At 48.6% G+C, this 13601-nt stretch overlaps 1 protein-coding gene across 2 annotated transcripts in view; it reads right to left on the bottom strand.

Moving 5' to 3' along the window:
• msra (methionine sulfoxide reductase A) overlaps positions 1 to 13601 on the bottom strand; it is a 95443-nt gene that overhangs the window by 36009 nt on the left and 45833 nt on the right. For both annotated transcript variants that reach the window (NM_001140894.1, XM_045719462.1), the window contains exons 2-5: positions 13495 to 13563; positions 11710 to 11829; positions 3839 to 3943; positions 35 to 141 (exon numbers count right to left, since the gene is read on the bottom strand). In NM_001140894.1, the coding sequence (NP_001134366.1) occupies positions 35 to 141; positions 3839 to 3943; positions 11710 to 11829; positions 13495 to 13563 (401 nt within the window). The remainder of the gene's footprint in view (positions 1 to 34; positions 142 to 3838; positions 3944 to 11709; positions 11830 to 13494; positions 13564 to 13601) is intronic.

Below are 13601 nucleotides of genomic sequence, written 5' to 3'. Positions count from 1 at the left end.
GAGTTGATGTGACTCCCACACACAGAAACGTTACCTTCTGATAGTCATCTTTGGAGGCCAGAGCCTGTTCGAGCTGCTCCTGTGTGTATGTGTAGATGGCTGATCGATAGGTCGTTCCTACGTCGTTGCCCTGACGCATTCCTGACAATGAAAGAGAACACAATGCTGGGTAACTTACTGGACTAAAGACAATATATTTCACTCAATATAGAGTAAGACATAAAAGAAGGACAAATCCGACAGACAAAGAGACACACACACACACACACACACACACACACACACACACACACACACACACACACACACACACACACACACACACACACACACACACACACACACACACACACACACACACACACACACACAGACAGAAACACAGGGTTACAAAGTACTCTAAGTTGACAAAAGTTTACTTCCATATAATTTCTTCTAAACGTCTAAACTATTCTGTCCATCCACCAACATACCAGCATACTGTTTACTTTGTGTGCTCTGACAGTCTTACGAAACAAACTCACAATCAATCCTGTTTGTCTGTCTGGGGAAAACAACCTGGGGACCAGACCAACTGCGGTGTCATTTCAATCAAAGCACAGTTCACCTTGATGCAGATGTAGAGCATGATACAGCTACTGCCTGCCTGCCTGCCTGCCTGCCTGCCTGCCTGCCTGCCTGCCTGCCTGCCTGCCTGCCTGCCTGCCTGCCTGCCTGCCTGCCTGCCTGCCTGCCTGCCTGCCTCTGTGTAATTATTATGTTGCTGGAAGCGTAGCAGAGTGTGAGCCGTGCAGACAGACAGTGAATCACACTGATTTTGTTCCCTGACAAAAAGCTCCCATTCAAACACGCAATCGTTGGCTAGGTGTTAATGGACACAGTGAAAATGTCTTGGGGGATGAAGACAAACCATTTAGTCATTCTGTTGAGAGGAGCCTCATGGAATCAGTAGGTTAACCTTATCTAGCATCACTGGGCATGTGAGCAGCACTTCAGAGAATACTTGACCTTAGTCTCTATCTTGACCTTTCTGAATAGTATACCCATATTGCATCCATACTACAGGTACATACACTACATGTCCAAAGGTATGTGGACACCTGCTTGTCGATGACCTCATTCCAAAATCATGGCCATTAATATGGAGTTGGTCAGGCCTTTGCTGCTGTAACAGTCTCCACTCTTTTGGGAACCATGAAAAACAGGCCCAGACCATTATTCCTCCTCCACCAAACTTTACAGTTGGCACTATGCATTCGGGCAGGTAACGTTCTACTGGTATCCGCCAAACTCAGATTTGTCCGTCGGACTGCCAGATGGTGAAGTGTGATTCATCACTCCAGAGAACACATTTCCACTGCTCCAGAATTCAATGGCGGCTATGTTTACACCACTCCAACCGACGCTTGGCATTGAGCATGGTGAACTTAGGCTTGTGTGCGGCTGCTCGGCCATGGAACCCATTTCATGAAGCTCCTGACGAACAGTTCTTGTGCTGACGTTGTTTCCAGAGGCAGTTTGAAACTCGGTAGTGAGGGTTGCAACCCGAGGAGAGGCAATTGTTACGCGCTTCAGTGCTCAGTGGTCCCGTTCTGTGAACTTGTGTGGCCTACCACATCACGGCTGAGTCGTTGTTGCTCCTAGACGTTTCCACTTCACAATAACATCACTTACAGGTCACCGGGGAAGCACTAGCAGGGCAGAAGTTTGACAAACTGAATTTGTGGCGTCCTATGACGGTGCCATGTTGAAAGTCACTGAGCTCTTCAGTAAGGCCATTGTACTGCCAATGTTTGACTATGGAGATTGCATGGCCGTGTGCTCGATTTTATACACCTGTCAGCAACGGGTGTGGCTGAACTAGCCGAATAACCTAATTTGAAGGGGCGTCCACATACTTTTGTATACTGTATATAGTGTAGGTAATACATTATGGATGCATATAAACTCAGCAAAAAAAGAAACGTCCTCTCACTGTCAACTGCGTTTATTTTCAGCAAACTTTACATGTGTAAATATTTGTATGAACATAACAAGATTCAACAACTGAGAAATAAACTGAACAAGTTCCACAGACATGTGACTAACATAAATGGAATAATGTGTCCCTGAACAAGAGGGGGGTCAAAATCAAAAGTAACAGTCAGTATCTGGTGTGGCCACCAGCTGCATTAAGTACTGCAGTGCATCTCCTCCTCATGGACTGCACCAGATTTGCCAGTTCTTGCTGTGTGATGTTACCCCACTCTTCCACCAAGGCACCTGCAAGTTCCCGGACATGTCTGGGGGAATGGCCCTAGCCCTCACCCTCCGATCCAACAGGTCCCAGACATGCTCAATGGGATTGAGATCCGGGCTCTTCGCTGGCCATGGCAGAACACTGACATTCCTGTCTTGCAGGAAATCACGCACAGAATGAGCAGTATGGCTGGTGGCATTGTCATGCTTGGAGGGTCATGTCAGGATGAGCCTGCAGGAAGGGTACCACATGAGTGAGGAGGATGTCTTCCCTGTAACGCACAACGTTGAGATTGCCTGCAATGACAACAAGCTCAGTCCGATGATGCTGTGACACACCGCCCCAGACCATGACGGACCCTCCACCTCCAAATTGATCCCGCTCCAGAGTACAGGCCTCAGTGTAACGCTCATTCCTTCAACGATAAACGCGAATCCAAACATCACCCCTGGTGAGACAAAACCGCGACTCGTCAGCGAAGAGCACTTTTTGAGTGAAGAGCACTTTTTGTCAGTCCTGTCTGGTCCAGCGACGGTGGGTTTGTGCCCATAGGCGACGTTGTTGCCGGTGATGACTGCTGAGGACCTGCCTTACAACAGGCCTACAAGCCCCCAGTCCAGCCTCTCTCAGCCTATTGCGGACAGTCTGAGCACTGATGGAGGGATTGTGTGTTCCTGGTGTAACTCAGGCAGTTGTTGTTGCCATCCTGTACTTGTCCCGCAGGTGTGATGTTCAGATGTACCTATCCTGTGCAGGTGTTGTTACACGTGGTCTGCCACTGCGAGGACGATCAGCTGTCCGTCCAGTCTCCCTGTAGCGCTGTCTTAGGAGTCTCACAGTACGGACATTGCAATTTATTGCCCTGGCCACATCTGCAGTCCTCATGCCTCCTTGCAGCATGCCTAAGGCACGTTCATGCAGATGAGCAGGGACCTTAGGCATCTTTCTTTTGGTGTTTTTCAGAGTCAGTAGAAAGGCCTCTTTAGTGTCCTAAGTTTTCATAACTGTGACCTTAATTGCCTACCGTCTGTAAGCTGTTAGTGTCTTAACGACCGTTCCACAGGTGCATGTTCATTAATTGTTTATGGTTCATTGAACAAGCATGGGAAACAGTGTTTAAACCCTTTACAATGAAGATCTGTGAAGCTATTTGGGGTTTTCTTTGAAAGACAGGGTCCTGAAAAAGGGACATTTCTTTTTTTGCTGAGTTTATAACCATCAAATCTAAAATACCATCCTTAACCCTGCATGCTATGTGCAACAGCACTATTCTTGAGCTAAATCACTCCCTCCCTTATTTCACAGAGCCCTGATTGCGACCACTCAACATGGCAGACTCATATTCCTGTTACAGATAGCTCAAGGCAGAGAGGAAGCAGTTGAGAGTGGGATCAAGCTATGCAAGAATTGGCTTTGGAAACGCTGTAGTTATATATAACAGTATGTCTGTGTGTGGATGGAGGGAGTGGGATTTATATAACAGAGCGACTTACAGTAGTGAGGACATACATTTTCATACTGGACCCCCGTGGGAATTGAACCCACGACCCTGGTGTTTTAAGCACCATGCACGACCATCGGAGCTACCCAGGACCTTACCTTGAGTTGGGTTGTGGCTCTCCCAGAACACCTTGAGCAGTTTGGAGAAGCTTGTCTTCTCTGGCTCCCAGACCACCCGCACCACCTCAGTATGGCCTGTCCTACCTGAGAGAGACAACAGAAGACAGGAGAAATGGTGACGTTAGGAGAAATAGGCAGTTGCCCCTATCCACTGGTCCTGGAGCAGATATTTCCTTATAATTCTGGTTAAGGTTAGGATTGGGGTATGATAATCTGATTCTAGATCTGTGGATATGTAACATTGAGTGTACCTCCACTCCTCAGATACAGTGAATATTAACTGAGAGTGAATGCTGTTCTCCAGTGCAGCAGTGAGCTGCTGTCCTGGATCAGTTCCGAATGTTTTAACCAAGCAGAGAGCCTCACTGTCCCAGAGCTCTGGAGGGAGGAGTGTCCTCCAATCACGCAAGCTGGACACCGAGTTTGGGACATGCTGATTGGATAGAGCTGTTAGGAGAACTCTCCCTCTACCAGAGGGACATCCAGAAAGGTTAACATTGCAATATGAGGTGAAAAGACAGAGTAAAACCATGTTTAATAAAGAAGTGCTCTTCTATTCCCAATTCAAGACATTTCTAGCGAGATGACTTTATTCCACTGAGATGGGGGTTTAATATCACCTCATAAGGCTGTGTTCCCCACTATCTGCAGCACATCCACAGCTGGGATATTAAAAAAATGATAAGAACTAACCTGTAGGGTCACTCTCATTACAGACTGACGCTACAGAGGAACTGTACAATAAACATGATGGAAGAACACAGTGATGTCCTGGAGACAGGAGGAGGAACAAGGGAGTGTATGGGACACAATTGAGATGGTCTATAATTTGGTGCACACACACACAGAAGCACATGCACAGTCAAATGCACAGACGCACCCATAGATTCATAAATCCATTTAGTCCTTTCCTCTCTCCAACATTCTCTCTCCCTCCAAGCCATTCTTTTAAATCCATGAATCCATTCTCTCTCTCTGTCAGCCTCCCTCATTTTCTGCCATGCAATCTCTTTCAGCCTCCATCTACTCACTCTCTCCCTCCCTCTCTTTTTTCCTCCCCCTCTCTCCTTTCTCCTCCTTCTGGTGGCTCCCTTGTTCAGCTGGTAGTGGAGCTGTGTGTTCAGGGTGAGCTGAAGGACATCTGAGGTACACACACGCGGCAATCTTTACTGCTGGCAGCTCAGGGGAGGATGGGCAAGATGGCTGCCAGCATGAAGCTCAGCAGGAGACAGAAGAGTCCATATGCCACCACTCTCCAACTCCCAATGCATGGCCACAGGGCTGGAGCAAAAGATATGTTACAATCTTTTTTATTCCTGTACTGCCCTATCCTATCCCTGTACTGCCCTATCATATTCCTGTACTGCCCTATCTTATTCCTGTACTGCCCTATCCTATCCCTGTACTGCCCTATCCTATTCCTGTACTGCCCTATCTTATTCCTGTACTGCCCTATCCTATCCCTGTACTGCCCTATCCTATTCCTGTACTGCCCTATCCTATTCCTGTACTGCCCTTTAAGGTAAAGGGGACCAAACCTCACATAGAGCTGCACTCCCAGTAGCAGTCTGTAACAGTCAGTAGCAGCCAGTAACAGTCAGTAGCAGTCTGTAACAGTCAGTAGCAGCCAGTAACAGTCAGTAGCAGCCAGTAACAGTCAGTAGCAGCCAGTAACAGTCAGTAGCAGTCTGTAACAGTCAGTAGCAGTCTGTAACAGTCAGTAGCAGCCAGTAACAGTCAGTAACAGTCAGTAGCAGTCTGTAACAGTCAGTAGCAGCCAGTAACAGTCAGTAACAGTCAGTAGCAGTCTGTAACAGTCAGTAGCAGCCAGTAACAGTCAGTAGCAGCCAGTAACAGTCAGTGCAGTCTGTAACAGTCAGTAGCAGCCAGTAACAGTCAGTAACAGTCAGTAGCAGTCTGTAACAGTCAGTAGCAGCCAGTAACAGTCAGTAACAGTCAGTAGCAGTCTGTAACAGTCAGTAGCAGTCTGTAACAGTCAGTAGCAGTCTGTAACAGTCAGTAGCAGTCAGTAGCAGTCTATAACAGTCAGTAGCAGTCTGTAACAGTCAGTAACAGTCAGTAGCAGTCTGTAACAGTCAGTAACAGTCAGTAACAGTCAGTAGCAGTCAGTAACAGTCAGTAACAGTCAGTAACAGTCAGTAGCAGTCTATAACAGTCGGTAGCAGTCTGTAACAGTCAGTAACAGTCAGTAACAGTCAGTAGCAGTCTGTAACAGTCAGTAACAGTCAGTAACAGTCAGTAACAGCCAGTAGCAGTGAGCTGAGGCAAGGTTTCAGCACCACCAGATGGAAAGCTCCCTGCCTCAGTGCAGCACTCTTCATTCTACAGAGCACTGCCACTACTACCAAAACAGAAACTAAATGATAACAAAACATCAATAAAATGAAACACACACGCATGCACGCACACACGCGCACACACACACACACACACACACACACACACACACACACACACACACACACACACACACACACACACACACACACACACACACACACACATATTCTCTCTCAGATCCTACAGCAGTAGATGTTTAACGCCTCTAAACTCTAAGCTCTGACTTCAGTTCAAGATCCATCCTGAGAGAATGGCACTCTGGGAAAAGTCATCAAACAAATTTCCCCTGATGAAAGTCTTTACAAAGTTGTTTTCCACTGGAACAAAAGTCAATATCCAGATCAAAGACTAGTGACTTCCATGCTCCTAACAGCCCTAAACAAACTGTTATTGTACTGAACCACAGACGGGAGAGAGAGAGAGAGATAGGAGAGAGAGGGTATTTTGAAGATTCCACACACATGCTCACACACATGAACACAAGCGCACACACACACTGCGGAGGGCCCGGTCTGTGAAGGTCAGAGCTGGACAAGAGGGGTCAGAGTTCAGAAAATGCCCTCAGTCCTCAGAGGAACACCCGGCAGGGTTTGCTCTGTTACTTCCTATTACCGGAAAACTCTGTACATTCCCACTGAGAGCAAAATCTCATTTCCTAAATCCTAAATCCCTCAAAAGCAGGTCGGAGAGGCAGTGGGTACGTCTAAAAATAATACAGAGACAGCTGGCAGTGTTTGGATAGCGCCCTGAATGTTCAAAAACACCCAACTCCCATTATTGCAACCAAAGGAAAACTGTAGTGAACAATTTCACCGTCTGAATCACAAAGACTTTTTTCCACCGCTGATTTGGATTCTCATTTCCAAACTATATTTCTGATTGTCCACTTTTCACAGAAAACTGCTCAAAATGACAGCTAATGTTGCTGTTTTGTTACTAACAGGAGAGTGAGGAGGCCCATCACAGAACCATTGACGTAGTGATGCACAGCTAATGTTGAATTTCCTTCTCTCTGGACAGCACACACACTTAGACAGTATCATGTAGCGAGGTCCGTCTGTCTATCACATAATGGCCGTACACACATTCCTTAACTGTTGGATCATTAAAAACGCAAACACACACGGATGCACACACACGTGCACGCACACAAACACGCATACAGGTAGGCGCGCACACACACACACAGACACACACACACACACACACACACACACACACACACACACACACACACACACACACACACACACACACACACACACACACACACACACACACACACACACGTACTGCTAGAAAGCGGTCATTTGTCCCTGCCTCACTATAATAGGACCTAAGGGATTCCATTTGGTTTCCAGGGGCAGGCTGGGAGAAAACAACCTGTCAATATCAACACCAGATACCTCTGCTACTGAGTACAGTACAGTAGTACCTGATAGAAAGGCCCTTCATAGAGCCCCAGATACCTCTGCTACTGAGTACAGTACAGTAGTACCTGATAGAAAGGCCCTTCATAGAGCCCCAGATACCTCTGCTACTGAGTACAGTACAGTAGTACCTGATAGATAGATCCTTCATAGAGCCCCAGATACCTCTGCTACTGAGTACAGTACAGTAGTACCTGATAGAAAGGCCCTTCATAGAGCCCCAGATACCTCTGCTACTGAGTACAGTACAGTAGTACCTGATAGAAAGGCCCTTCATAGAGCCCCAGATACCTCTGCTACTGAGTACAGTACAGTAGTACCTGATAGAAAGGCCCTTCATAGAGCCCCAGATACCTCTGCTACTGAGTACAGTACAGTACTACCTGATAGAAAGGCCCTTCATAGAGCCCCAGATACCTCTGCTACTGAGTACAGTACAGTAGTACCTGATAGAAAGGCCCTTCATAGAGACATGTACAAGTCATTCACATCAGGAGATGATCAAATCAAATGTGATTTGTCACATCATGAGGCTGGTTAGTGTGTTACAGACACAGGCTGTGGAGGGCAGTTCATGAGGGAGATCAAGACTCAATTAAACACTAAATTCTAACACTGAATTATTCAGAGCACGCGAATGTTCTACAAGCACTTGGACAATGAGTCAGGGTCACTGTTGAGTAGGGTGTGGGGTCATTGTTGAGTAGGGTGTGGGGTCATTGTTGAGTAGGGTGTGGGGTCATTGCTGAGTAGGGTGTGGGGTCATTGTTGAGTAGGGTGTGGGGTCACTGTTGAGTAGGGTGTGGGGTCATTGTTGAGTAGGGTGTGGGGTCATTGTTGAGTAGGGTGTGGGGTCATTGTTGAGTAGGATGTGGGGTCATTGTTGAGTAGGGTGTGAGGTCATTGTTGAGTAGGGTGTGGGGTCATTGTTGAGTAGGGTGTGAGGTCATTGTTGAGTAGGGTGTGGGGTCATTGTTGAGCAGGGTGTGGGGTCATTGTTGAGTAGGGTGTGGGGTCACTGTTGAGTTGGGTGTGGGGTCATTGTTGAGTAGGGTGTGGGGTCACTGTTGAGTAGAGTGTGGGGTCATTGTTGAGTAGGGTGTGGGGTCACTGTTGAGTTGGGTGTGGGGTCATTGTTGAGTAGGGTGTGGGGTCACTGTTGAGTAGGGTGTGGGGTCATTGTTGAGTAGGGTGTGGGGTCATTGTTGAGTAGGGTGTGGGGTCATTGTTGAGTAGGATGTGGGGTCATTGTTGAGTAGGGTGTGAGGTCATTGTTGAGTAGGGTGTGGGGTCATTGTTGAGCAGGGTGTGGGGTCATTGTTGAGTAGGGTGTGGGGTCATTGTTGAGTTGGGTGTGGGGTCATTGTTGAGTAGGGTGTGGGGTCACTGTTGAGTAGAGTGTGGGGTCATTGTTGAGTAGGGTGTGGGGTCACTGTTGAGTTGGGTGTGGGGTCATTGTTGAGTAGAGTGTGGGGTCATTGTTGAGTAGGGTGTGGGGTCACTGTTGAGTAGAGTGTGGGGTCATTGTTGAGTAGGGTGTGGGGTCATTGTTGAGTAGAGTGTGGGGTCATTGTTGAGTAGGGTGTGGGGTCACTGTTGAGTTGGGTGTGGGGGCACTGTTGAGTAGGGTGTGGGGTCATTGTTGAGTAGAGTGTGGGGTCATTGTTGAGTAGAGTGTGGGGTCATTGTTGAGTGGGGTGTGGGGTCACTGTTGAGTTGGGTGTGGGGTCATTGTTGAGTAGGGTGTGGGGTCATTGTTGAGTAGGGTGTGGGGTCACTGTTGAGTAGGGTGTGGGGTCATTGTTGAGTAGGGTGTGGGGTCATTGTTGAGTAGGGTGTGGGGTCATTGTTGAGTGGGGTGTGGGGGCACTGTTGAGTGGGGTGTGGGGTCATTGTTGAGTAGGGTGTGGGGTCATTGTTGAGTAGGGTGTGGGGTCATTGTTGAGTGGGGTGTGGGTAGCGTGTGGGGTCACTGTTGAGTAGGGTGTGGGGTCACTGTTGAGTGGGGTGTGGGGTCATTGTTGAGTAGGGTGTGGGGTCATTGTTGAGTGGGGTGTGGGGGCACTGTTGAGTAGGGTGTGGGGTCATTGTTGAGTAGGGTGTGGGGTCATTGTTGAGTAGGGTGTGGGGTCATTGTTGAGTAGGGTGTGGGGTCATTGTTGAGTGGGGTGTGGGGTCACTGTTGAGTAGGGTGTGGGGTCATTGTTGAGTGGGGTGTGGGGGCACTGTTGAGTAGGGTGTGGGGTCATTGTTGAGTAGGGTGTGGGGTCATTGTTGAGTAGGGTGTGGGGTCATTGTTGAGTGGGGTGTGGGGGCACTGTTGAGTGGGGTGTGGGGTCATTGTTGAGTAGGGTGTGGGGTCATTGTTGAGTAGGGTGTGGGGGTCACTGTTGAGTAGGGTGTGGGGTCACTGTTGAGTAGGGTGTGGAGGGTCATTGTTGAGTAGGGTGTGTGGTCACTGTTGAGTAGGGTGTGGGGTCACTGTTGAGTAGGGTGTGGGGTCATTGTTGAGTAGGGTGTGGGTGCACTGTTGAGGAGGGTGTGGGGGTCACTGTTGAGTAGAGTGTGGGGTCATTGTTGAGTAGGGTGTGGGGTCACTGTTGAGTAGAGTGTGGGGTCATTGTTGAGTAGAGTGTGGGGTCATTGTTGAGTGGGGTGTGGGGTCACTGTTGAGTAGAGTGTGGGGTCATTGTTGAGTAGGGTGTGGGGTCACTGTTGAGTTGGGTGTGGGGTCATTGTTGAGTAGAGTGTGGGGTCATTGTTGAGTAGGGTGTGGGGTCACTGTTGAGTAGAGTGTGGGGTCATTGTTGAGTAGGGTGTGGGGTCACTGTTGAGTTGGGTGTGGGGTCATTGTTGAGTAGGGTGTGGGGTCACTGTTGAGTTGGGTGTGGGGTCATTGTTGAGTAGAGTGTGGGGTCACTGTTGAGTTGGGTGTGGGGTCATTGTTGAGTAGAGTGTGGGGTCATTGTTGAGTAGAGTGTGGGGTCATTGTTGAGTAGGGTGTGGGGTCACTGTTGAGTTGGGTGTGGGGGCACTGTTGAGTAGGGTGTGGGGTCATTGTTGAGTAGAGTGTGGGGTCATTGTTGAGTGGGGTGTGGGGTCACTGTTGAGTTGGGTGTGGGGTCATTGTTGAGTAGGGTGTGGGGTCATTGTTGAGTAGGGTGTGGGGTCACTGTTGAGTAGGGTGTGGGGTCATTGTTGAGTAGGGTGTGGGGTCATTGTTGAGTAGGGTGTGGGGTCATTGTTGAGTGGGGTGTGGGGGCACTGTTGAGTGGGGTGTGGGGTCATTGTTGAGTAGGGTGTGGGGTCATTGTTGAGTAGGGTGTGGGGTCATTGTTGAGTGGGGTGTGGGTAGCGTGTGGGGTCACTGTTGAGTAGGGTGTGGGGTCACTGTTGAGTGGGGTGTGGGGTCATTGTTGAGTAGGGTGTGGGGTCATTGTTGAGTGGGGTGTGGGGGCACTGTTGAGTAGGGTGTGGGGTCATTGTTGAGTAGGGTGTGGGGTCATTGTTGAGTAGGGTGTGGGGTCATTGTTGAGTAGGGTGTGGGGTCATTGTTGAGTGGGGTGTGGGGTCACTGTTGAGTAGGGTGTGGGGTCATTGTTGAGTGGGGTGTGGGGGCACTGTTGAGTAGGGTGTGGGGTCATTGTTGAGTAGGGTGTGGGGTCATTGTTGAGTAGGGTGTGGGGTCATTGTTGAGTGGGGTGTGGGGGCACTGTTGAGTGGGGTGTGGGGTCATTGTTGAGTAGGGTGTGGGGTCATTGTTGAGTAGGGTGTGGGGGTCACTGTTGAGTAGGGTGTGGGGTCACTGTTGAGTAGGGTGTGGGGGGTCATTGTTGAGTAGGGTGTGTGGTCACTGTTGAGTAGGGTGTGGGGTCATTGTTGAGTAGGGTGTGGGTGCACTGTTGAGGAGGGTGTGGGGGTCACTGTTGAGTGGGGTGTGGGGTCACTGTTGAGTAGGGTGTGGGGTCACTGTTGAGTGGGGTGTGGGGTCACTGTTGAGTGGGGTGTGGGGTCACTGTTGAGTGGGGTGTGGGGTTACTGTTGAGTGTTGAGTGTTACCTGTGCAGGTCTCTTCGTAGGTGGGGTTGGGGGTGAGGCCTCCAGCATAGCCCACCTGGGTGGAGTAGACTCCCTTCTGCTTCCAGAACTTTCTCTCTGCGCCCCAGAAACAGCCCATCCCTTTAAGACAACACATCTCAGTCAGAAACAGACCATCCCTTTAAGACAACACATCTCAGTCAGAAACAGACCATCCCTTTAAAGGTCCAATGCAGCCGTTTTTATCTCAATATCAAATAATTTCTGGGTAAATATAAAATACCTTACTGTGATTGTTTTCAATTAATGAATGGCCGAAAAATAAACTTTTGCTAGGACTTTTGCTAGGACTGTCTGGGAGTGGTCTGAGCGGGGAGGGGAAAACTGAAAACACAACACACCCCAGTCAGAAACATCCCATCCCTTTAACACAACACACCCCAGTCAGAAACATCCCATCCCTTTAAGACAACACACCAGTCAGAAACGGACGGACAGGCATAGATGGATGGATGGATAGTTAGATAAATGCAATAAATAGATGAGTGGATGAAGGGAATAAAATCCTGAACCAGTGGCAATTTCAGACCTAGTATTAGGCGTATGTTGAGTACAAATGTATTATATCATACCCTGGCTGACTGGGCTCTCATGCACCTTGTTTATTGGCCGATGTTGCTCTGGTTTCAATACCTCTCTTAGGTGTGAAATGAATACAACAGCCCACACACACTGATACAAGCCATTAAAACCCTCCCACGACACTGAGGTGTATAGTCTGTCAGCAGGGAACACATCCAGTCACCTCCATAAAGGTCTGGACCCATGTCCCAGCTTTGGATTTAGTGTCTAATCAAACCATAGTGTTCCTTGGTTATCAGATGTACCGTGGGCCTGTAAAAACAACCCACATAAAACTAATACCCACTGTAAACATTTAGCACCAAGTAATACTCCCCCACCAAATAAAACAGTAAAAATATATTCGGGTACAGTTTAAAAACGGTTATCCACAGTCATTCATTCCCCCGATTGGGTGGAGTGATTTATCTGAGAAACCAAATGATTGGTAGAGCTGGGTTTTCTCTCCATGCAGTACTGAAGAGCTGAGTGGGGCTCAGGCAGTTTGCCTCGATGTGTGTGTGAGAGGTTTTTTGTGTGTGTGAGGTGATTGGGACTGAAGAGGCTCCTACACGGCTCCTACACACACACGCACACACACACACACGCGCGCTCACGTACACACACCTTTGTGTTTGGGAGCGAATGTTAGAGTATTAACACAAGGTAGTTCTGAACGTAGCCAATCACTGGCACAGCGGTAACAGGGGGGGGTAGAAGACAGGCTTTTGTAGAGTCAAGGGTAACTGGCAACTTTTAAGGTGATCCACGGGAGGCTTTGTGATTTGAAATGCTCTGCGGGTCACAAGTGCATGTAAGGCTGCTTTAAAACATGCTTATTTGTACACAGGCCCGGGAGATAAAGAGGCTGATTTCTCTGCTGTCTGTCCTGATGGATTACGCAGTTTGACTCCCCGAATGGAGAAAAGAGGAGCTGAACTAATGCATTTTATTAAAGAGATCCTTATCACCCCTTGCAATTAATCTCTACACCCCCTCCTCCTCCTCTATCCTCTCTCTCTCTCCTTTCATTTTGTTTTGAATGTATTTTTCTGAACCTAACTGAGTAGCAGGGGAGGGGGGACTAATTATACTACACTGTCTGGATGCCATCCTCCCCTGTTTCCCCTCTCCTCTCCCCCAGCCCCCAACTTCCTCCTCCCTCTCCTCATATGGATCACCTACCAAACGTAGCCATCTGCAGTCCCTCGGGGAATGGTGGTACGGTCCTGTTGCCGTTGACGTCGTGCTTGGCTGTAGGACACACAGGGAACAATGGAGAGGGTCTCTGT

Source organism: Salmo salar, chromosome ssa06 (assembly GCF_905237065.1).
Source record: "Salmo salar chromosome ssa06, Ssal_v3.1, whole genome shotgun sequence".
In the NCBI taxonomy this organism is placed as follows: Eukaryota; Metazoa; Chordata; class Actinopteri; order Salmoniformes; family Salmonidae; genus Salmo; species Salmo salar.
Note: the sequence above shows the minus strand (reverse complement) of the source record. Positions and strands in the feature narration are given on the sequence as shown.